General features: G+C 40.9%; 1 protein-coding gene across 1 annotated transcript in view; it reads right to left on the bottom strand.

Annotated features, from left to right (window-relative positions):
* Window positions 1-9,932: 9,932 nt before the first annotated feature.
* The window catches only part of wnt10a (Wnt family member 10A), a 37,087-nt gene continuing 20,628 nt past the window's right edge, over window positions 9,933-26,391 (bottom strand). Inside the window, exon 4 of the mRNA XM_011489990.3 lies at window positions 9,933-12,198. Within this exon, the coding sequence (XP_011488292.1) occupies window positions 11,677-12,198 (522 nt within the window). The 3' untranslated portion in view covers window positions 9,933-11,676. The remainder of the gene's footprint in view (window positions 12,199-26,391) is intronic.

Genomic DNA, 26,391 nt, shown 5'->3' on the forward strand with positions numbered 1-26,391 from the left:
TCTTTTAGTGAGATTCTCTGCTACCTCAGACGTGTTTTGCCATGTGCATAAATGACAGTATCATCAGCATACATCTCAATGAAGACATTTGAACAAACAGAAGGGAGGTCATAAATGTAGACATAGAAAGTAGAGGCCCTAGAATGGAACCTTGCGGAACACCTGTAGAGACATGGAGAGGAGGGGAATGATTTATCCTGACCGACTGTGATCCATTTGATGAATACAGTTCTATCCATTTTATAGTTTTCAAGGAGAAATTGAATTTGGTTAGTTTAGTCAGTAGTTTTTTATGATTTATTGTGTCAAAAGCTTTTTTCAGGTCAAGAAACACAGCTTCAACTACACCACCCTTATCTTATAGAGATTTTGTTTTCTATGAAAAAGCAGTCAGCTGTCTGTTCAGTGCTGAGCTCTGAAACCAAACTGCATTTGATGAAGAGAAAAAGATGAATTGTTGAGGTGTGAAATAATTTGTTGGGCAATAAGTTTTTCTGCGATCTTGGACACTGTGGGTATGATACTGATTGCTCTGTAATTTGAAAGCAACATGGAGTCTCCATTTTTGTAGATTGGAATCACCGCTGATGATTTCTATGCACTTGAATATATTGATTCAGAGATGGATTGATTGAAAATGATGTCTAAGGGAGATGTTAAGGTTGAGCTGAGTTCTTTGAGCACAAGCGTATCCATACCAAATATGTCTTTTGTGTTGCTTGACTTAAGTGACCTGATTGTTTGTGCGACTTCAGTTTCGGTGACAGTAATTAAGCTAAATATAGGCTCTGTCGCATTTGAAGGAGAAACATGCAAATTATTAGATTTGAAATGACTGGCAATTAACCCTTGTGCTATCTTAGATGACCCCACCCTTGCATTGACGTGTTCTCCCTACCATGACAAAGGTGGATAAAGGTGGAAAGATTTCATGTCATCCATGGACACCAGTGAAGATCACAAATCATTGAAAAAAAAAGGTTCAGAGCACTGTCTAATGGGTCTAGATGACCCAACTCCCAATGTGCCAAGGATAGCACAAGGGTTACGGAAACCGATTCAATGAAAAATCTGTTGAAGGCATCTGCTACTGTGACTGGATCAATGTTCCTGTTTACATTGTGCGTCGCTATGGTGACTGTGGAGTAAAGTTAGTAAGTTTGATGTCGTTGTCGGTCTGGATCTTGTTTCTTGGTCCTATGCTGTATTCGTTATTGAGAATATCTTATTTAAGAATATATTCTGTCATCATGAGCGTTGATCAGTTTTAAAAAAAATGTGGTTACAAGTTTAACCAGCAATGATAACATGAAATTCCTTAAAATGCCACATTAGTCAAACCATGAAAGGTTAAGGCAATGGTATTTAGGGCGATTTCAAAATAGTTACTTCTCTGCATTGAAAGGAGCCAGTTCAACCTGTTTGGAAAACGGATGAAGAAACTTTCCGGATGCCATCCAGATGATACATGTCAAGCGAGAAAAACCCTTGGGCAAACCCTGATTATAATGGGCAGAATAAACTTCTTACCAATGAGAATTTGGGACAAAGGAAACTTAGCTGGAAACCCTGATGCCAGAGAGCAAGGGCGTGCAGATAAATTTGACTCTGCTCCAATCACTAATAGCAACAGTGAAACTCAGAGACGAGAATCCAAAACACAAACCCTCCAGGAAGTATCCCATTGGGTGCCCTTTTGACTGTGTTCCCATGTACCGGTAGATGAAAAATGTAAATATTTTTGGAAATATTTTCTCTTCTGTCTACCGTTGCATTTCAATAGCTGCATCAGTGCGATGCTATGTGATTCAAGCATTTGAACGTCAAACTCTGTCCATATCCCACCTTTTGTTGCAGCTGATGGAGAAGCTCCTGCAGGGCAGTGTGAGGTAGTTGCAGGAGCCATTGCTATTGCTAAACCTAGCACGAGCTAGGTTTAGGGTCTGATTCTGAATAGACCGAGGACTGAGATAGAGACACTGCACTCGCATGAACTCTGTGGGTAAATTTGAGTACTTTACTGTACATTTTGAAGAAAAACTGTGGCAAAAATATCATCCCACTAGTACTGACTTTGGTATCAATAGCATTGATACATCGATACGCCCACCCCTACTTATTGGTCTTATTCCAAGAATATTACCCAATAAGCTAGGTTATACAGACTTAATTTAAAAAGAAAAACCAAATTTTTCTTTCGTTTTTATTATAGTACATGTGTAGAGAACACATTATTCTTACATGTATATGTTTCTCCAGGACTAAATTTGAAGAAGGGAATTCATCAGATTTTTGCACGGATCCAGGTCACTTCTTCAAAGATAAAAAGCACAACCTTTGCACTTTATATGTGCTGTTATTTTGCTCCATGTGGCATGCACCTACAGCACACAAGGATTACTGACATAAAGCATTATTTAGTTTTCCTTTTCTGGAGTTTACTTGTAAGGACTGGCTCCTGACGTTTGTTTGCTGGAGTTCAGCCTCAGGGAAAATAATTAAAGACAAAATGTATATTTTGTGAAGTTTGCAGCCGTTGGGTTCCTGTCTGTCTGGTTGTCTGTAGGAGGTTTGATGATACCATTTGATTGAGTGGTTTAATGTCCTCTCAACTATTTCTTATCCATCTATCTAATTACTTTCAGAATTGAAACAGGTAATTTTTGGATTATTTCATAACGTGTCTTCTCTCGCTTTGACGTCCATAAACTGGTTAAATAATAAACGTGATGAATGTAGGTTATGTAAACTCCTATTTGGAGTTACAATGACAAATCCTTACAATTGTTTAAGATGTTTCATACCTTACTAGTTATCTTCCTTCTCTTCAGCTACAGATGTTATCTACATGTCACCCAAACCATCAAATTACATAAATTGTTGTAAAGTTCCAAATTTCTAAAATAACTCGGCAATTTTAGTTGTGAAAAATGCATGGCAGCCTGCTGGTATGGGATGCCAATGGACCAGACTTTCTGTTTCAGGTAATTCTTTGATCCCACTGCTGATGATAAATAAATAATAAAACTCTCAATAAACTCCAACTGGTCCAAAATTCAACTGCTCGCATTGTTTCCAGAACTCCCCCGTTTCTTCACATCATCACTATCCTTCAGCAACTCCACTGGCTCCCAATCAAATTCAGAATACAATTTGAACTTCTTCTTCTCACCTTTAAAGCACTCCATAACCTTGCCCCACCTTATCTATCTGATCTTCTCCATATCTACACTCCCTCACGCTCTCTCCGGTCTTCTTCTCTTCAGCCCTTTGGCCCCCTCAACTATGGGACTCTGGACCTCCGTATCATTGACTCGTAACCTATCTTTAAGTCCAGACTCAAAACCCACCTCTTTAAATCTGCCTTTCTTCTATGATTGCCCATCCATCTGTTGGGGGATTTTATTGTGCTAATTGTCTTTGTCTTCTGTAATGTACAATGTCCTTCATTGGCAAGAAAGGTGCTTCAAATAAAATGGATTATTAATATTAAATAAGGCATTTCCTCGAGTTGTGAGATTACATGTACAGGTAGAATCTTGCTTTTTGTTGCATGCAAATTATGTGAGATTTGTTCTCACATGTTTAGCTTTTTAGATGAACATTACACAAGCAGATCAAACATAAGAATGCTTGCATTATTTATTTTAAAACAGCACAAGCATTACTACAAAATATTAGCTGAACTATTTGTTGTTCTGTGCAACCTCCAGACAAAGAAAATGTTTGTAAATCTTATTGAAAACTGGTAGAAGGCACCGTATTAAAATGTTTACAGTGTAAAAACATCTGCTTCAGTTTGAGTTAGACTTTAAAATTAGAGACTTAAGGATGTCAGCTTCCTTTAAATATGTGCTTTATATGTATGCACAACTGCTAACAATTATTTACTAGGTTAATTAATGGCTAATCCGTGTGTCTGTGTGGAGACACCTCTGCTTCTTTCTTTGGTGCTGTGACTGTGTGGCCCCGTCAGATAGTGGTGGTACCCACACTGTTATTTATTTTAAGTCTAAACATTTCTTACTTGACAGTGTAAGACTGTTAGCTGTGATGATTCCCGGAAGAGCAACGGCCAATAGGAGGGGCTTATCATTTAAAAGGGAGCATCACAGGAAGAAAAAGAGAGCGAGACGGAGGTGACGTGCTGATGTGCCCTGCGTGGAGCTAGTGAAGTGCTCAAGGTTCTTGAATAAATAAAAGAACACTCTCACCTTGGCTCCTCTGCTTTATTTCCCTGAGGGACCAACGACAAAACTCAGTAGTACCTCCATATTGTCGAGATTGACAATGTGCGGCAATCCAAACCGGCAGTCCGCCACCGTGCTGGCACCACGCCGATCCCCACCAGGCAGCTCCGCAGACGTCCCTCGTCCAACGCCGAGACACTGCAGTGCCAGCCGGGCATCAGCGGGGCCACCCTCTGACTCGTGCTCCTCCACCAACGTCCCTACGTCGGATGGAAGCAGACGCAGCAGCTGCTCCATGATTAGGACCCCTCCGACCCGCTCCTTGGTGCGTAGCAACAGTCGGATCCAGCGACAGCAGAGCCCCTTCATTCAGCGTCACTCCTCCCCTCTAAATTCTCCCCGGACGGCACCATAACGGATCGGAACCGCTGACAACAAGTCTCTAGCGAGATATCAAGCCTCACCCGGAGTGCTCCACTCATGTCCTTGCAGACGTGGGCCCGCCCCTTGTCCATCCAACGCCTGGGTATGCAGCAGTGGGCTTGGGCGGTATGCCCATCCAGCCTCTGGCCATCTCCGCATTCTGGCAGTTTGTTCAAAGTGAAGCAGATAATTGTCATTGTCCTCACCTGTCTGATCTGGAGGTACCTTTCGCTCCATGCAAGGCCTCCAATCAGGTGATCACGGACTGGCGCCGCCCTGATGTTAGGCTTGGTCCAGCAGCATGGGGACTGGCTTTCCACCACTGACCAGAAAGGTGCTGTGATTTCACAATAGATGCTTCCAAACCTTGAACCGCAGAAACGATGCTGTCCTCTCACTCTTGCTGTCCGCGAAGTCTGCTGCTCATCATGGATGCCGAATCGGACTCTGAAAAGTCGCTTTCCGGGCCCCTGACCAGGCCTGATGCACTGACTGGGGCACCCGGATCCACACCCTCTTCCTCAGAGGATGAACTGCACAACGGAGGGGCTGAGCCTGATGTAGGATCCTTCTTATCCCCAGACCTCTGCGTCTCCACCTTTTTGTGGTTGGCCACCTGCAATCCCACTTCTGACACCATTTTGTCATAGGTGCCTCCGGGAAATAAAGCAGAGGAGCCAAGGTGAGAGTGTTCTTTCATTTATTCAAGAACCTTGAGCACTTCACTAGCTCCACGCAGGGCACATCAGCACGTCACCTCCGTCTCTCTCTCTTTTTCTTCCTGTGATGCTCCCTTTTAAATGATAAGCCCTTCCTATTGGGCGTTCCTCTTCATTATCTTCCGGGAGTCATCACATCTAACAGTCTTACACTGTCAAGTAAGAAATGTTTGAACTTAAAATAAATAACAGCGTCGGTACCACCACCATCTGACAGTGCCACACCGTCACAGGTGCCAAGCGTGATGTCTTGTGTTTAAATTTACCAATCCTGGAGGTCTTAAAGAAGCAGAAAAACTTGTGAAGTATCAGAATTGATGGTTTAGCAAGAAAGAGATTGAAGTACAACAGATCCAGGCAGACAGAAATGAGTCTGTTTAAAGATGGACCAAACCAGGTAGGTCTAATTGCTCCAGTTCCTTAAAGACAACTGGAGGCATTTTTTCTAAGGGAGCAATTCTCCATTGACTCCTACGTTATACATATCATGCAAAATCAACTTTTTTAAGTGTAGTTTAATGTTAATTCCTCACAAAACAACAACCCCTATGCAGAATCCACAGAAATGAGTGAATTCTCATATTCATATGTGTAAAAGTGAGGAACCGCCCCTTCCAGGAAGAGTCTGCATTGCCACCACCGCCGCGAATACGCAGGATTCGTAAATACTGAAAACCCCTTCAGAGACCAAAGAATGTCCGTCACCGATCCTTACTCATCAAAAACCCTTCTGAAACATTTCTGATGCTTTGTAAAACATCTATTGAAGAGCATTGGAATGTTGCTCATCATAAAGAGTTTTTTTTCTATCCAGAGCAGCATACTTTATAACGCAAATTAGGAATGTTTCTCCGTCACTCTGTGCCTTTAAACCAGGAGTCCGTTCTTCCTCCTTCATCAGCTGAGTGCGAGAGGGCGTCTTCTTCCAGAAGAGGCCGGTTTCATCCAGCATTCATTCATCCGGATGATAATTATTCTCCGCGATTTTCAACATCACTTGTGTCTTCTGTGCATTGTAAATTAGATATACGGTCAACGCTTCCATGTAGCGATGACACGAAAAACTCCTCCCACACATAATGGGAGCGACTAGTTTATCAACACATTTTTGGAGAAGCGTTGAGCAGCAAATCTGACGTGCGTCAAAAAAGAGCCAGCTATGAATTTGACGCGTGAATCATTAAGCCAGGCTTTGCAAATGTGTAGATGTTTTTTTCTTCTTTGCTGCTGTGACTTGTACCCCGAAGCAACTTATAGTCTAAAAAATATGTATGGGGTTCATAGCAACTATCTGCCAGCTAATTTCAGACTGATTATAGTCTTCCTCCCTGCTGGCACATTAACGACCAAACTGATCAAATGTCTTTATCGTATGCAGCAATTCTTATAGTTTTCTTTTTAAACTTTTTGTCTTCTTTTGTCGGCCCGGAGCTTCCCTGGTGTGCTTGGATGCATTGGCAATGATTGTGGCGACAGCTCAGAATTGAACCCATATTAAGAACTTTGACTCGAGTCTTCAAATGAAATCACAATATATTTAACCTCACAATGAATGTCCGCGATCACGTTGCATAACGTCAGGTCAGGTCGACCTCCTGGCTGAAAACAAAAATGCTTGAAAGGTGACATAGACATGCTCATTCATGTTGTAGAGAATCTAAGGCACCGACATGCTGTTGTTTCAGCTCAAACCTTCCGTCACTCTCAGACCTGCTCTCAATCAAAATAACAGCCACTGTTCAAATAAAGTCAGCACACAAGTTCAGGCCTGGAGTTCCTTACATTTCCAGTTGTTCTCAGTGAGATGGTTGTTGTCTTCGTTTCCCCCTTTAATCAATCTAATATTGAAGAATCAAGGATCGTCACAGATTAGCCGTGTTTGGGCTCCTAAAAGATTTGGTGTGAGAAGAAAACGAGACGGGATGGATTTTTGGAAAACTTTCGGTCCACTTCATCTGTGCAGAACAATAAGAGGATCAGTTCCACTTTCATTTTGCAGTCACTGAAGCGTACTTGTTAAAAACATCGTGGTTGTAGCAGGTTACCCAGCCTTGGGTTTTAGTTCTTTTCAAAACCACTTGCGTGCATGTCAGTGGAAACTCTGTACTTGTCTGTATAAACAAATTTATACAGGCCGTCGCAGCAGTCACCCATTCACACATCAATTATTTATAAATGAAAAAAAACAGCATTTTTACTCCAATCTGAGGCACTCGGGGAGAACAGAAGTTGCACCTGAGTGGTTAAGAATAGGACTCTGGAAAAAAAGCCCCTTTTTCCTTCTCATCTGTTGACTTTGAAAGTGTATCTCTTGCATTCTTACACATGAGTTGGTGACTTCATCGCTCCCCTAAGGGCACAGAATATATAAGTGAGTCAGGACACTCACCGGGATTTCTCTCTGCACGCAAGCAGCAACTGGGAAAGAAGCCTCCACACTCGACTACTCTGGCTTTGAAAATCCCTAACACAGAATTCTTCTCTCATAGAGTCAAACAAAACTACTATAACAACCGTGACAGACGGTCTTTTGTGGGGAGATTTGATGACTAAAAAAAACTAAACAAATAAAAGCTTTAAATGGTGTAGATTGATTTGATAAAATTTTTTTAAACATGTTTTATGTTTTTAATAATCTCCTATGACAATTGAATATGAATTCAGCTGTATAATTAGTTAGATATTGTTTGAAACACCATTACGGTATGTCGTGTTTCACAAGATATTCAGGTCATCAAAACCGATGGTTGTTTTAAACTGCAAAAATTCACTGAAAAGACGCCAAAAATCACAATTTAACTATTAGTTTTAAATTTGCATCAGTGATCACCTTGAGACTTTGTAGAATTTAGATCAACTAAAAGTATTTTTCTGTACAAGCAACTGAAGATTCAGCAACACGACTATAATATGGTAGATAGAAAGTTTTTAAGTAGAGTTTTTTTGAAAAGCATAAAATGCATAAACAGAAGTTGAACTTTCCATTGTTGGTCCTTTGCAAAATTACAGTTCAGCCCCAATCATTTTGGTATTTTAACTGTGATTTGGTCATTTAGTTAGTTATCTTGCATTTGTTGTTTGATAGACTTGAAAAACAACTTTTTCCTTAGCATTTAAATAAAATGTTCATACAAAGTTTAAAAGGACCCTTATTTACTTATGTTCTCATGGCGAAACATTGTTTTTGTGTGGACTTAAACTGCTGTCTTTAGAATTTCCGATTTTGTTGGAGTGTGAGGGTGTATTCAGAATGGAAAAGTTTGTTGTCCGGATCAAGTCCTGAACCTTGCGTTTGGTCCGTATTGAGACAGTCGTCTACTAAAACATTTCTGATTCAAGCCAGAGCTTGTAAACAAAACCACGTGACCAAAGATCTTTTCAGTCATGGTTCAGGAATTACGGGTGCGGCACAAAGCAATGAGAGAAAGAATAATGGAAGTCGTGTGCTTTGAAATCTTCCACTTATTCAAACTTTATATTTCCGTGACCAATTTTAAACGTCTGTATTAATGTCAGGCAACACCACTTTTTACTTTGGTCCTGGGGAGATATGCTGCTAGGCTGCTACTGAGCAGACGGCGGCTAAGAAAGTACGCTGTTAAGGGTTAATGACATATAGATTTCCGCGGAACAGTGTGAGAAGCCATGTATATCACAATAAAAATCAATTAATAAGCCTGCATTCATCTGAGCATATTTTATTGAGTTGCTGTGTAACATTGCTGCTCTATTATTTTGTGTACATCGCAAAACGTCCGGCTTTGGTGGTTGTGTCGGACATGGTGTTCCTCTCTGAGTATGGAGCCTATTCAGACTGAGAAACCTCAGAGCGTGCCGCAGCTCAGTCCGATTGGAAACAAACTGAGACCACCTCGAAAGATGGATCAGAGATCAGGGTCCTGGACCAGGGTCTGCTCGGGTGTATTCAGACAGAAATTTGCTCCGGATTATTGACGAACTCTGGTTCACTGTGACCCTTGTGCTATAGGCACTTTAACATTGGGAGCATTGGGGTCTAGACAGTGGGCTGAACTTTTTTCTTCAATGATTTGTGATCTCCACTGGTTTCCATGGAGTACATGAAACCCTCTCCACCTTTATCCACCTTTGTCATGGTAGGGAGAACACGTCAATGGTTATCTTGACCCCATAGGATAGCACAAGGGTTAAATGAACCAAATGTGTCCAGTCTGAACACACACTTAGAAACATCTGGCTGAGCCCAATGTCAGAAGATCTTCATCTCAGGGAAGGCTTTGAATAGGTACTGAAGAAGGCTGGAGACATTAAGATGACCATGTACTGTAAGATGACCATCTCTACAAATTTGTGGTGATGAGGTATTTGGTGCCAGCTGGGCCCAAAATCTACAAACCACATGGTGCTCCCTGAAAGTAAGGAATGTTGTCAAGCTAAAGAAGGGATTCTATTGAGCTTGGTTAGCTTTTGGACTAGCTTGGCTAGCTCAAAGCAGGTCACAGGTATTGGAAGTCCATGCCACAGTTGCTGAATCAAAATCCCCCATATTAAAATTGCGCCACCCATCACAATGTACGAAAAACGTAAAAAAGATTAATCTCTCATTCATCATTCTCCACAATAAAGTTGCCTCATTAACATTGTCTCTCTTTATTGTTTTACAAATATTAAGTTATCCACAAAAATAAAATAACTTAGATAATAACCATATTAAAACATACAAAATACAAACATACATTACATTTAGCACAAAAAATGCATAGTGTTATTATTTTCCCAGAGTTTTCCTAGACATGGTTTAGTACGTGCAAACTACCTATCAGGGCAGAGAAGGTCTCTTACACTGGAAAATAATCCCAGATTTTCCTTTTCCTTTTAACACAAAGATACTTTTCCTTGAAAGAAATTACAATGTTTGATAAGAAACACTGTTTATAAATGTTTTTGAGACCTTATGATTGTACATAAACCCATATCTACTATCTGGACTTTAAAAATGCAAAAGGAAATACCCCTGCAGCACACGCTGGAACACTGTGAAGAAGGTGAGGGCAGATACATAACAAGAAGCACACAGTGCTGCATACGGTGAGATTGCATCACCAAACAGGAAACACCTTGATTTATGTCATATGAAGAGGTTGGTAGGGATGTTCGGTCAAGTGTGCTTTGTTCCCTGCAGCACCAGGATTGGTTTTATGTGAAGACCTGCTCTTTTTTTATTTACAGATCACGTGTAAGGGGTAACTAAATGAGCATTTCCTGTGCTTGACGTCACATCACACAGAGGGAATCCGTTCAACACTGAGGGCAATGCAGACAAACACTTTTTTTAACAGTGATCACACAATATTTTTGCGTAGTTTTTTTAAAACTGTTTGTTTTCATTGGGTTTAAGATTAGATAGGTGACAAATCCAAGCTAGCAACACCGAAGAGCGGAACTCAGTGGTCTAATAGTTGCACAGTCTGTCGTTTTTTTAATTTATTTTCATAAAAAGTGATACTGAATACTATTTCTGAGGTTTTAGAGTGCCTTTGCTCTGAGTGTACATACTCTACCACATGCAGCTATGCAACATTGAGTGGCATATCTACAAAGTGTCCAACAAATGTAATGTAATTAATGTGCAACACAATAGTTGCTATAAATGAATATTCAAGACTAACTCTTGAACTGAGCCCAAAATCTCCAAGTGCTGTTAAAAAACTTCCTCCATACATCTGTCCTTTTGTTTTGTATGGATAATTTATTGAGTGATGTGGTTGGATACATCCTCATGGATGCGAGGGTTTTCTCTCGGGTTTCCACCCACAGTCCAAAGACATGGTTCAGGCGGATTGAGGATTCTAAATTGTCATCAGTTGTGAGCGTGTGTTTGTGAGTGTGTAGTTGTGTGGCACCCTTTCAAGGATGTACCCCTGACAGTAGCTGGGATAGGCTCCAGCAGTCCTATGACCCTAAAAGGGATTGCAAAATGGATGGATGGGACGTTTACATGTTGTAGGAGTGCTGTTCTGGTGCTAAGGTAAGTCTGAAGTATTAAGTTGGATGTTTAAATCTCATGTTGATTTTACATTCCTGTAAATTTGGCCAAGTGCTGCTGACTGTCCCGTTCCTTTTTTGTTTGTGAGGGTAAAACACAACTATTTGGGGTGCGTTTGGTCTCAGGAGAAAGGCATTATGCATTTCTAAGATGTGTTGACAGACGCGTGTGTTCATCCGCTGGCTCCGTCCTTGCACGTGTCTTCTGCAGAGAAACCCTGCAGTCCAATGCACAAATGTTTATAGAATTTTACAGCCATTCCATCATTAAAGTCTTTCCTCCAGTTCATTTTAAATGTGCTCTTTTAGTTTATGCTTCTTCATTTGCAGACGCTGACCCACTCTGTTATCCTGCACTCCTCACAGACCACATAGCAGCACCAGTGGAACTTGCAGTTGCAGCGTTCACTCCGCGTCTGCTGCAGAATATTGTGGCCCCTCCCACAGCACAGGCTCTCACAGTTGTCCATGCCGTGGCTGGTCTTGTTGCAGATGCGGCCCTGTGTGCCGGCCGAGTCCGAACTTAGATCCTGTTCGCAGAAATCAGGAGACTTTTCGAAGAACACCAGTTCGTTGATGCCAGGCCTTCGACGGTGCGAATGGTGGTGGTGGTGGTTATGCTGATGATGGTGGTGGTGATGGTTGTGGTTGTTGTGGTGGGAATGGTCCAGCTGTCCAGTGTTCCGGTTGTGAGCCTTGATAAGGGTGGCGACGTGGAAGCGCTCTTTGAGGATGGAGCCCACCTTCCGGAACTCCGGGGTGACCTGCCAGCAGGTCTTCAGCTGGCAGCTTCCCGATGTTCCGTGGCACTTGCATTTCCTCCTCATGTGGTCAAGCACCACCTGCAAGGCACACAGAGGGGGTAGAAAGACAGAAAGAAGGAGTAGGAGGGAGGGGGCAAGACGGCAGAGGTGAAAAGGTGGACGGGTGTGGAAAAATGAGGAGGATGAATGAACGTCTTGATTAGTGGTTGGAAATAAAGTTTCATATACAAGTTGTCATTACACTTTTAGTCATTTTGAAGCAGATCGTGGTTTCTCCGTTTGACAACAAAGCCACTGTTTCTACATGAAATCCAGGTGGCCTGGAGTCTGAGTTTCTTGTTAAACATGCTATATCAAATAACCCGATGGATGCAGGTACTACCCAAACAAACAGTACTGTCATTATTCATCCTTTGACATTAGGTAATGACTCAGAGCATGACCAACGTGTAGTAGCACATTAGACATCAGGGCATTAAGCTATTTACATATTTCTTCTTATAGTTCAATGCTGGTCAACGGAACTACATTTGATATCAGCAGCCGGAGACCGAGTGGAACAGAAGCGCTGAAGCATGTTTCTGTGCCTGTCCATGGTGCACAGACGTAAACACAGACAGACAAATCCCACTTTAGTTGTAGCCTTGCCTCTGACAGTAATACATGTGTGCGCGTGTGTGCGTTGGTGTGTGTTTATCAGTCAGCACCAGTCCTAAACTTTGAGATTCAATTACCAACAGGAACAGCAGGCCACCCAGAGTACTGACAGATGCTACTGCTGCCGCCCCTATCAACACACTCACACTCACACAGGTTTGTCTGAGAATCGGACTAACAACCCTGTTTTTGACTGACTAGGCTTAAACCAAGAGCTTAATACAGACTGCCAACAGGTACATCACCTTTTCTGCCTCATTCCAATATGTCAATTCAGCAGCCATCAATGCTCTTTACTCTCAAAGTCTTTTTACTTAAAGGAGATCTATGAAACTGTGAGATAAATATCTGGCTACAATGATTTAAACTAACAAAAATACATGGTCTTGAGGTCAAAACCTAAATTAGCAGGGTGTTGGAGATTTGTATCAACAGGAAGATATTGATAAGCCTTGGTTTCATGATTTTTTTTTTTTTGCTCACTGTTGTTTATTTTTTCTATTCTCAAGTGTTTTACACCAGCACCACAGCAAATTCCTAATCTGTAAAACTGCTCCGTTCACTGAAAAAACTCCTTGAATCATTGACTTAAACCCGAGATCCAATCTTAGCACTAACCTTTAATCACATTTGCATTATCTGTCAGAGAACAAAATTCAGAGTAAATTTAGTCAATGGTTCTGGCTTAAACAATGAAATTAACATTCACCAGAGTGATAAAAAAAACAAAACCGTTTTCGACCTTTTTGTATCTTCAAAACTTCAACAAATACAATAATTCAAAGAAATTTGAACAAACCAAAAGCATTGACAAGCTATGGTGGGCATGTCCAAAGCCTGGCCTGTGGGCCAAATGCGGCTCCAGTTCCGATTTTATCCTTTAGCTCATTTCATAAAATCAATAATATATGCAGCCCAGAACAGTTTCCAAAAACTGTCTGAATTATTTCAGCCATTATACACATTTGGCAACACTGTTGTGCGACTTTTCTGTATCACATTCTAGTTCATTTCTAAAATGCTAATTGTAAATCAAAATACAAAAGTTGACAAAGGGCCACCACTTCCACGAAAAGTGGAAATTGGACCTCTTTTTGGTGAAAATATGAAACAACTGTGTCTGCCTGATTTGCTGAGAGACTGGGCTGCTCTCATGGAGTTCAACATTCAGAGAGACTATGAGACACGACATGCTAACTATGACTACATTGCAATAATTTATTTATTTAATAGTTCATTTGCATTTAATGTCATTGAAATAGTTTAAAGGATTTTAGGCCTCACCAAATCTGGCCCTCTTTGCAAAAAGTTTGGACACCCCTGGTCTAAAGCAGCATCTGCTGTCAGGTAATGATGTGTTTCTTATGTCAGGTACTCTTTACCTTGGATTGTTCACCAGCATAAACAGTTGTTTAAGTTTCAATGAAATTCCAGTCCAGCTGCCTGATGGGAGACATATTCTTCTGAATCTTTTCTTTTGCAAAGAACAGAATTTACAGTTTCATCAATAAAGTCGTCCCAGTCCTTCAAGCACCACAATGTTCAAGAGTTTCCATTTTCAAAAAACGTTCCCAACTTGATCTTAAATCGCCTGCTTTGCATCAGAATACCTTGTCTTTCTGGGACAAAGACTTATGTAAGGTTTGGAAATCTTTACTGTTTTTAATTTGAAAATAGAAAAACATTTTTTTTTGTTCATTGAAATGTATGTACATTCACAAGCTAACAGCTACCATAACCTGAGGTAGGGTGAGAAAAGTACCACACACAATATCAAAAGCCATAAATAATAAAAATTATTTTATTATTTTAACTATGTCTAGGAGTTAAAAAAAACCCTCCAGAAATAGTAAAAAAATCAATCAACCACTTCTGTGCCAATATCTCTTAGCCCGGTCTCTCTTGACCTCAATTGACTGACCTCAACCTGATGATGCTTTGCGTTAAAGAGGGATGCTGAAGCTGACAGGATAGTCAGACAGAGGGTTTTAAATGTGTTAAGGCAAGACTAGAAAGATAGAAAGAAATATAATTTAATGCAGCAAAGCCCAAGGCTCCTGAAGCCTCAGGGCCCGGATGGCATCTCCCCTGCCACCCTGAAACACTGCGCAGGCGAACTGGCAGTGGTCTTCAGAGACATTTATAACACCTCCCTGGAGTCCTGCCACGTCCCGGCCTGCTTCAAGTCCACCATCGTCCCTGTCCCCAAGAAGCCCCGCATAACTGGTTTCAACGACTACAGGCCTGTGGCACTTATGTCTGTAGTCATGAAGTCATTAGAGCGCCTGGTCCTCCCCCACCTCAAGTCCTTCCCCTCCCCCCTCTTGGACCGTCTGCAGTTCGCCTACAGAGCCAACAGGTTTGTAGACCTCCACTTCGTCCTTCATCCAGCCTCTGGACTCCCTGGGTACCTATGCCAGTATCCTGTTCGTGGACTTCAGCTCGGCATTCAACACTATCCTCCCCTCTCTGCTCCAGGAAAAGCTTCTCCAGCTCAACGTGTCTGACTCCACGGGTAGGTGGATCACTGTCTTCATTATAGACCGGAGGCAGTGTGTGCGGCTGGGGAAAAATATCTCCACCACCCAATCTATCAGCACAGGATCTCCACAGGGCTGTGTACTTTCTCCTCTGCTCTTCTCTCTGTACACCAAGTGCTGCCCCTCCAGCCATGATTCTGTGAAATTGATCAAGTTTGCGGACGACACCACCTTCATCGGGCTCATCTCTAATGATGATGAGTCCGCCCACAGGAGGGAGGTGGACCGGCTGGCGACGTGGTGCAGCATCAACAACCTGGAGCTGAACGCCCAGAAGACAGTGGAGATGATAGTGGACTTCAGGAAGGTCACAGCCTCCTCATCCCCTCTCATCCTGACAGACTCTCCCATCACCATAGTAGACTCTGTCCGTTTCCTCGGCACCACCATTACTCAAGACCTCAAGTGGGAGCCGTCCATCAGCTCTCTACCCAAAAAGGCCCAGCAGAGGATGTACTGCGGCAGTTGAAGAAAGCCAGGCTGCCGGTCCAGATGACGGTGCAGTTCTACACAGAATCCATCCTCACCTCCTCCATCACCTTGTGGTATGCTGGAGCCACAACCAGGGACATTAACAGGCTGCAGTGTATAGTGTGCTCAGCTGAGGTGATTGGCTGCAGCCTCCCATCTCTCCAGGACCTTTACGTCTCCAGAACCCGGGGGCGTGCAGGTTGGATTGCAGCCGACCCTTCTCACCCTGGACATGGATTACTTGAACCACTCCCTTCAGGCAGAAGGCTATGGTCCATCAGGACCAGAACCTCGAGACATAAGAACAGTTTCTTTCCTTCTGCAGTCAGACTCATGAACACTTTTTAACTCCTCCACCCTTAAACTTGTACAGTCACCAGTCCACTACCTGCACCTTCTCCATCCAGTTTGAACTGTTTTGCACTAATTGCACCTCTATTTATTGCTCTGTCCTTTGTGTCATGTTATTATTATTATTTTTATTTTTTTGCTCACTGTTGTTTATTTTTGTTATTCTTAAATGTTTATGTCGCACATTAGCACCTCAGCAAATTCCAATTCTGTGAAACTGCTCTGTTCACGGAAAACGGCAATAAAAAACTCCTTGAATCCAAAAACAAAAGAAGGGAGTTTGTTCATGAAGAAGTGTAGTACACAGGCAGCCTGTGGGAAAGCTACTGGTCAGCTGGATGAAATTAGACTGGCAATGGAGAGTAGACTTAGCAGGCCAGCTTAGACATTGCCTGTACAAACTCTTTGGCCACATTTCGTGTTGTGGTCTGAGTCAGAACATGTTGTATATTTCATTGAGCTCACAGTTCCCTGGGAAAAGTTTGAAGAAATGGACTCTAAAGGAAAAAACATCTATACTCAGAACTGGCTGTAGAAGCAGAGGAACGTAAGGAAATGTAAAAAGAGCCGCCAAGTGGGAATGGGGAGTTGCAGATTCATGACAAAGACAGTTTGCTGTCTGCTGGTGATTTAAAGGGAGGACCTGAAAGCAGGTGATGAAACCCAACAGCCAATACTGCTGCTGGCTGTAGACAGTTCTAATGGAAAAAGAGAAAGGATGCTGTGCAGCAGTGTCAGGTGAGTACCAAACTACAGAAAGGGACTTTAGGTACATTTACAGGTTGTTGTGGAAAGAAAGGATGCCTGGATGTTTTTTCCCATTTTGTGTGTGTTTGTGTCTAGTCTAATATTGTTGCTCTCCTTGTACAGAGGAATTTTAGTGCAGTGCAATTTTTTTGGTCCTTTTTTTATTTACCTGTGTGATTTCCTTAAGAAATAGAATAGAATTGCCCCTTGGGGATGAGTAAAGTTGTCTGAATTGAATTGAATATACTTTTTATCCTGTAAACAGTCATCAAAGCTGCCAGTAATACCCAACATCTGAGAAAATGAAGAGTGACACACTGATGTGGATCAGTGTATTATAATAATCAAAATCAAAAGTGCCAAATATTTTGTCTTTGCCTCCTTGATCATTTTAGAGCAGTGCAGACGTCTTCATGCAGTTGCAGATAAACACAGGGACTATTACTGAGAGTGTTGAAAAGAAAGTTTAAAGAGCTGTGATTGGTGGCGTGGACATGCTAGAGGCTGTAAAACTGTATGATAAACAGAGCTGCACAGCAACAACTTAAAGAGCACTTGCACTGCAGTCCAGATTGCAGCTTTTGGTTAAAGGTTTTTCTGCGAAGGCAGAGGCAACCCCAGAATCACAAACGTGCCGGCCTTAAACACACAGCCGGCTCTGTAATCATGAAACGTTCCAACCCACTTCAACCCTAAAGACACAAACTGGCCTTTGACTGGTAATTGCATCCACATTGTTACCTTTTGCTGGAACAATCACCGCAGGACAGGACTTTCAGCAAACAGGCATGATGTTATTTGTAACTGACGTTTGACACTTAGAGAAATTCACTTCTGCTGAAATGTTTGATGTTGTTAAAAAAAGACTGACAGAAATGAGTTTGTGTGGAAGAGCATAAGCAGAAAGTCAACCATGTCACTTTGCACTTTATGGTCTAATGAAAAATCTGCTCTGAACAGAAGCTTTCTGGCTTTCTGACCCCCCCCCCCCCCCCCCCAAAAAAAAAAAAATCCATTCTGACATGAAGAACAGTAGACAAAATAGGATTGAAAGGAGGGAAAAATCCTTGCCAATGTAGCACCACCCGTCCATTTAGCTAATTCTCTTTGTAGCCTCAATCCTTGTTTAGTCCACAGTACAAATCTTTGAATGATTAAAACAAAAAAGGACAAACAGCTTCTGCTTTGCTACAGAAGATGTTTGTTGATCTCTAAAGAAAACCAACATCCACCTCTGGTGTCCAACAAGCCGATTCAGTGGTTAAATTGTGATTGTGAATCTAAAACAAAGAAAACGAGGGTTTTAGATCGTAAACACCATAATACGACATATTTCTACCAGATACTGAGCGACTTTTCAAACAAACAAAGAATGAAATCATTAACGCCATTATGCCTGATTCTATTACATAAAAATTATTCTTCAGTGTTTTTTTCTTTTCAAGGTGATGCTAAATTAAGTCATTAAATTGTGTGTTCTATAGTATTTATGATTTGAAACATACGGTGTGAAGGGGTTAATCTGTGTCGAGACGCAAGCAACATTTTAGTTTTGGTTGAAGGCTGAGATTGTTTTGCTTTAATTCATGTGTTAAAACATCAACAACAAACAAGCATCCATTTGTTTTTGGACAAAACTATCCAGCTCTGATTTTCATCCTTTAGAATTTATCCTCAAAAATTATAGTTTGAGGATAAATATATATATATTTTTACGTATGCAGCTGTGGAATGGCAAAGTCCACTCCGCCTTTGTCCGATCATAGCTTTACCCAACAAAGTGAAAGCTGCCAAAGTTAAACTGCAGTGTGAATGCACACAAACCAATAATGAAATGGACAAAAAATAAGTGCCACGCAATTGCAATAAATTTCAATGAGATGGAAAGTGTTTCATCTCCAAACATGATATAGCCTAGTCAAGGTGCCAGTGATGCACGATAATACGTTTTTATGACAGATAACTGATCATTTACTGCTTCCTGTATATGATGATAAATCAATATTTGTTTTGTTTTTAATACCAGAGCAAAAAAAATTGGTTTCAAGAGCAAGGTAACAGTGTTTACAGTGGGGATGGAAAGTTTGGGAACCCCAGGTAAACGGGATATTATTGTGCATAAAGTAACCAATGAGTGATGAAAAAATCTTCAAAAGCCATCAGATAACAGAAAAGACATTCTTGCAATATGTAAAAACCAAGACGTGATAGCGTCATGGATTGTTCCCAATTATTGTTTGCGAAGAGCAGGCGATTTTAATCTCAGAGATTTTAAATAATCTGAGTCCGATCAGCATCATGGGTTCCTCTAAGCAGTTGACTACAACACTGAAAACTGAAAATAGTTGATGCTCACACAGAAGGAGAAGTCTATAAGAAGATAGCAAAGCCTTTTCAGATGGCAATATCCTCTGTTGGCAATAGAACTAAGAAATGGCATCAACAGGAACAGTGGAAGTTAAAGTAAGATCTGGAAGACCAAGAAAGAGCCCAGTCCAAACCCACATCTGACTGACCATCCCTTACATCTGACCATCCCTCCAGAAAGACTGGAGCTGTGGTACATGGTTCTACTGTAAAAAGATACAAATATGGTCTTCATGGAAGAGTCCTCAGATGAAAACCTTTTCTACGTCCTCACCACAAAATTCAATGTTTGAAGTTTGCAAATGAAGATATAAACAACCCTGATGCATTTTGGACACTAGTTCTGTGGACCGACCAGGTTAAACACTTTGGCCGGACTGAGCGAAGGTACGTTTGGGTTGAAGTTACGAACCTCAGTCCAACTGTTGGGCATGGGGGCGGATCAATCGTGCTTTGGGGTTGTATTGCAGCCGGTGGCCCAGGAAGAATGGATTCAAAAATATTTCAGCACATTTTTGACACCAACTTGATGCCATCTGTGAAAACACTGAAGTTGAAAAGAGGATGGCTTCTACAAATGGAAAATGATCCTAAAAACACTTTAAAATCCACGCTGGAGCCCATTAAGACCCATAAAACGAAGGTTTTACCATGGCCTTCCCAATCACCTAACCTCAACATGTGATAGAGTCATAACGGTTTATTAGTTTCCCATATTATTGTGCATTTCTAAAAGGAGAAGGCTTTTATTAATATAGGCGCTGTTGCCGGCGAGGCAAAATAACATAATCTCTTCGAACAACTTTAACTCTTACACTGTTTATGAAACTAACCTAATTCCTTTGAAATCCGAAGCTGAGAAAAGCAGCTTTATGCTAATATGCAACACTTTACCATAGTAAAGTGATTACAGGGTCAGAATCAGTCGGTTTACACGTAATGCATAAGCCAGGAGAGTCCAAACCTTTTGCAATGTGGGCCAGATTTGGTGAGGTGAATATTTGTGAGGGCCAAACATTTAGCTTGCATTCTTTGAGCCCTTGTGACTTTAAATGCCAATGAACTATTAAATGGAAATTTCATTGCAATAAAATACTTTAATTTCTTTATGTAGAACAGAAAAATAGCCAAATACGTTTTTAGCCAAATTACTGTGAATTTCATTTTTACACAACACAATGCATGATTCTTTCCCAGTATTTTTGCATACTTAGCATGTTTCGTCTGCCTGTTAATATCAATCAGTCTCTTGGAATATTAGGCAGACACAGGTGTTTCTTTTTGCTGAAAAAGATGTATTTGTCATGAATTGTTGTTGACTTTTATTTTATGTTTTATTCACAGTTGACTTTTTAGAAATGAGCTAAAGGGTCACAAAAGGGTTGCACAATAGTGTTGCCACCAGTTTAAAATAACTAAATAACAATTAAGAAATTGTACAACAGTTTTTAAAAAGTGCTGGCGGCTGCATATTTTATGACAGGAAACCGCGGGCCAGATAAATTTAAACATGGGCCGCATTTGGCCCACGGGCCAGACTTTGGACAAGTCTGGTGTAAGCACTGTGCTACATATCAAAAAGCTGCTTTTCTCAATTTTAAGAATATTATGGAATTACATTGAAAAAATTTCCACACTGGAGCTAAAGCCGTGTAAAGAAGGTTGGTGGGAAGTTTCTTTTCTAGGCTCTTTTTTTCCAACCTATTAGTGTTCATTTTCGATATCGCGTGTAAACTGTTGAAACAGCGCAATGTTTGGTCGGTTCAGTGTGAAAACAAACCTAATCAAAAAAAGGTGTAAAGTTTGGTTTGCCCCCCTCTCCTCAAACAAAGTCTGCCAGACTAACTTAGCATAAAAGAAGTGTGATGTTATCTGTAATAAATATTCCCCTGAGGTAAGGAAAGCAGCATAGTAAAAAAAAAACAAAAAAAACAAAGTCTGGTGATCTGCCAGGTCTAAGCTGAGAGTGGTCTGAACAGGAGGAAGCGAGCATGAACAACACAGAGGAGCAACAGCTCCAGTGCGTTGTGGAGAAAGCTGGAAACAGACATCTGGCAAGTTTTAATGGGCTTAGTGGTAGACAGAGGCAACTATAAAGCAACCCCAGACAGAGATCAAACACAACATGTTGGTAGCAGACTAATACTGCAGGCTACACACAAACTACTGTGCATTGTGTGGGACAACACGGAAACGGGGATGACATCGCCTGACAGAGTTCAGGCGTAAAAGTGGCTCTGGAGTTTTGTATCCAAAGAGGTTCGCACGAGCGTTTTTCACTTTTTTCTCCGCAAGTCTATGTAAAAATTATTACAGCGATGTTATTCCAGGACATAGAAAGGTAATGGAGCAGCTCTGTTCCTGCATGCACTTGTCTCTTGCGGCCTTGCCTTAACACATATTGGGATCCAGGACTGCAGTGTGCCAAAGGTGAAGTGTTACCACACTCCCTTTAGGCTAATGCTGCACAGGTTTGTCACCGAAGAGTCGGCATGACTTGGTGCTAATGAAGCAGGACTGATGACAAGAGGCGCAGGGGAATTCTTGGAGCATGAGCTGACGATATATTTATGTGCCAGCTCAGACTCCTTTGCAGGAGTTTTTCATCCTTATCAAACAATCCCTTTTTTATAAACAAATAACACTATAGGCTATTTGATGGTGTTTGCAACCTTTTCAGTCCCAATCACCTCAATTCCACCATTTACTTTACTCTCTGTTTTCTTCGTCACTTTGAATGAATTCGCTGGCCTATCTCTCTGTCATCGACATTTGGGGAAGTCCTGTGATCCGTGGTCGACCCCTTCTCGCTAATAAATAGTCCGCGTGCGGCCTTGTTTCTGTCACTTCAAAGGAAATCTACTGAGGCGTCCCTAAAGCTGCGCAGAAAGCCGAGGCGATATCAAAGCACACAAACAAATCCCACTGCAACACATTAAAGCCAGACATGACTAAACAAACCAACTGCTTCAAAAGAGCAGCGAAGCAGACAAACACACACCACTAAGATGACATGCAATTACCGTGTCTATTACGCCGCACCAGGACGCACGCGTGTCTATGTGCGCAGCGTTTGCTCACTGTTATTCACACACAGAGTCCACGGCTCTGATTTAGAGACTCTAATAAAATGTTATTACCCACATAAGCGCTTCCACCTGTTGAGCTTTTACTGCTGTGTTTAAAAGTAAAACAAAGCTGAGGAAGGAGGGGGGGCTTGACTGTATATATGTACACATGTGCACGAGCTGCTGAGTGCTGGCTGTGATTGAATCATCTGTACTAGCAGGAATGCCCTGCACGCCACTAATGACATGAAATGGCCCCTGGGGAGCCCAGACTAACTCAGTTTGGAGATTTTTTCATCACTTGTGTGGTTTTCTTTCACTGGATTACTGTATATTCAATTAGCCATGCAGTCATCTGGCACTCACAGTTGCAGATTTTAATCCGGGTGCTTGTAAAGTTCATTATAAAGCTCATTTGGTTCACAAAAAGCTTTTAAATTGAGTGTCCAAATTGCAACACTCAATGCTGTACAGGAACAAAAACAAGTATTTGCATCCCCCCTCTTTCCCTCTACAGCGTTCAAGATAATCAAATCCATTTCCAAGCTGTTAAATCTTTAATAAACTGAGATTAAACTCAATTTTCAGGCTAAATCTGGTGATTTAAAAAATAGATATTTTCAACGGGAGCTGAAGCAGCTTAAAGAAAAAGAAACAAGCCTAAAGAATTTCAAGAACAAGTGAGGAACAAAGAGTGAATCTGAAATTACCAATTACCTATTTGACAGTGAATCAGGGATCTCGGACATAAATATTTGTATTTGCGCATTATTAAATTATGGTCTTTTGTAATACATGCGAGATATAATTAAATTGTAGATCTTAAGCGTTTCATTCGTTCTTCATTCGTTGATGTCGTTCGAAGGTTTTCTTAACATGAATTCAGTTTTGAGCCGTTCAATATTTTAGGTCTGTTGTGAATTACGTAAATTATGTGTATTTGACGCAATTATTACTTAAATCTTGCACAATTGTGTGTGATTTTTGCGAGATGCGTGTGTCTTTTCACGACCATTCCATGTATGTCTGACAGACTTTTCACGTCAATATTTAACTTTTATATTGCGTATACGGCGCACTTGTCACGTTTAGATTAAGTAACTGACACACAAATCACAAATGAATTGCATATAAACAGCGCAATAATCACGCACGGTTCATCTTTCTGTTGCATCTTTGGTTTATTCATACTTCTTCCATGGTTTTAAAGTGTTACATTTGTGATACAACACTAAAAATCACAACTTTTAGGATGAAGAACTTATGACCAATTTTCATCCATGCGGTACGCGCAACATTCACGTAGTGGCTGTATGACAGAGCCTTTAGTTCGTCTTCTGAAATGGTAAAAGGTTAGGGCCAAAAAACAAGAAATGTGACAGTTTTGGCTTCCAGGACTGTTCCTAACTTTTTAGGAAGTGGATTCATCTTCGGATCATTACTGGAGTTCCTGGTTTATGCATAACATAAAATGAGTAAATTAGGTGTAGGTAGAAAAACTGAGGAAAAACTAGAAAAAACAATGTTCTTTATGTCTCATTAGAGCTTACATATAAAACTCTTAGGTTGTGTCCAAAGTCACCCACTACTTCCCGGTAGTTTTGTTTTGGTAGTCTCAATTTGAAAGAACTTGAAATAACATGTTAGAGGGAGGTTGATGGGAAGAAGCTGTAGCTCATTAGAGCCTTGTACTTCTTATGACCAATTTAACTGACATGTGCAAAAAGAAAAAAAAAACACCTATTAAAGAGTGTATTGCTGTTGGTGGATTTATCTATCACCATTATGTCACTTTACTTCCTTTCTTGGTTGTGTCTGGGTTTTGAAGTCTCTGCCACAGATCCATGATCTGAGTTCCCCGACACTCAAAGGTAGAATTTGTTCGTCATTTTTGATTCATATGGAGAAACCAAACGTTGCACTTTCATATGTGTGGGATGATGACCAATATGATCATACCAGTGCAGACAGGAACCGTAAACTGTAAAGCCTAAAAATGAACAGCACTTACTAATTTTTAGATTAATATTTTTTACCAATGCAGCAAATTCTCTTCCTTTTTCGTCAATATGTTAACCTGTTATTTTTATGTTCTACAATTGTGTGGATTTTACTTTCTACGTCTGTACGTCTTATTCTACTCCATATTTGTGTAATACTAACAAAAATAAGTGATCTATTTCATTTGAACCTGAATAAAAAAAACAGTGGAAAGATAATCTACTTTTGATTTCAGTTCTGTCATGGTGCCTCTGTCAGTCTCTCCTCCCCTCCCCACTCTGCTCTGCTTTCCTGATTGGACCTAGCTGTGGACGCTCACCTCATCATCCACCTGCCTTCATAAGGAGATCCAGTCCCAGCATTCATCGCCAGTTCATTGCCCCTTATGGTGCTTCGCCTGGTCTCTGTATCAAGTATTCATGCTCCGGTTCTCTTGGTTCTCTGTTAACCAAGCTTCTCTGCCTCATCTACAGGACAAATCACCACGAGCTGTCCACCTGGGTCCTTTCCTGCTGGTGCAATCTTAACCTCCAGCCAAACCAAGAATCCCAAGCCACGCCATGATCTTGAGCTACGCCACAACTCCAAGCCAGAACTCCCGGTCGCCACCCCATACTCATCACGCAGTCGGACAATCGTCATATCACTCACCCTCGGATCCACGTCCAGGAAAATAAATACATTTAACTTTCCATCTAACTCCTGTGTTTTTTTTTGTTTTTTTTTTCTGGGCTTCAGCATCTGGGTCTGTCCCGCCAAGTGAACATTACAAGCTCGCCTTTGTGCAAGGAAGCGCTTTCAGGCTGGTTCTAAATAAAGTTTTTGTTGTTGTTTTTTTAACATAAAATGAACATTTTCAAACACTTTTTCTGGATTAAAGCTTCATCGTTTTCTGGAATTTTGTCTGGCAGAATTTTGTCTGAAATAGGAAAAGAGAGTCATTAAAAAAAATGCTGCTGACATTTCCATCCAGAAGACTTCACAGTGAAACTAAACAAATGTTGTCATCGTAAAAATATTCCTTTAAATTAAACATAACAAAAATAAAATAAAAATGAGGACAATTTGGGACGACTGTAGCTCGTAGGCACACCTTTGTTATTTAAACACAGATGCTGCTGGAATTTCCCTTATTTATCTCTATTTGTTTGTTTGTTCCATAAATAATGATGTGGTGTTTATCTGAAAATACTTGGATGCCTCGTGTTCAGATTTTTGTTTTGAACACGGTCAAACAAAAGACTAAGGCTGAGAAAAAATGGATCTTTTCTGAGCTAAAATAACGCTGTTTCTCCATTTGTCCGGGCGGCTCTGAAAGATGACTCTAAATTACGGTTCAGGAAACAAAGCAGACCAGGTGCTGACACCGTCAGAAGTGTCAGAACCAAACTGATGAACGGAGCAGAACCGGGACATGACTCCCATTCTGCAGCACAAGCAGAATTTAATTAATAACTAGTAGGATTGCACATTTTTGATGCACAAAGAAACAACACGTGACATCTGAGACGTGTTACTCAATGACATATAGAAGGACAAGCAAAAAGCAGAATGAAATAAAGTAAATTTCCCCAGCTGATAACAGCTGAAGAATGATACGGACCTTTATCTAATGTCTGCAGACATAACATCGAAGAAAACTATCAACTCTGGTCTGTGTAACCCTTGTGCTATCTTAGATGACCCCACCCTTACATTGACGTTTTCTCCCTACCATGACAAAGGTGGATAAAGGTGGAAAGATTTCATGTAATCCATGGACACCAGTGAAGATCACAAATCATTGAAGAAAAAAGGTTCAGCGCACTGTCTAGTGGGTCTAGATGACCCAACTCCCAATGTTAAAGTGCCTAGAATAGCGACAGATTATGGACCTTTTTTTTATTTTATTTCACAGCATTACCTTATTATATAAAAAAAATGCTTAATCAATTATTGAAGATGGTTAAATTGATTGATTTCTAATTATATTTCACTTGCTCCAAAAATTGATTCATGATTCCTAATGTAACATAATTTGTCTATATTTTAACTTTTGATACTTGATACATTTTTGCTATGAAGATTTT

This window comes from Oryzias latipes, chromosome 21, assembly GCF_002234675.1.
Source record: "Oryzias latipes chromosome 21, ASM223467v1".
In the NCBI taxonomy this organism is placed as follows: Eukaryota; Metazoa; Chordata; class Actinopteri; order Beloniformes; family Adrianichthyidae; genus Oryzias; species Oryzias latipes.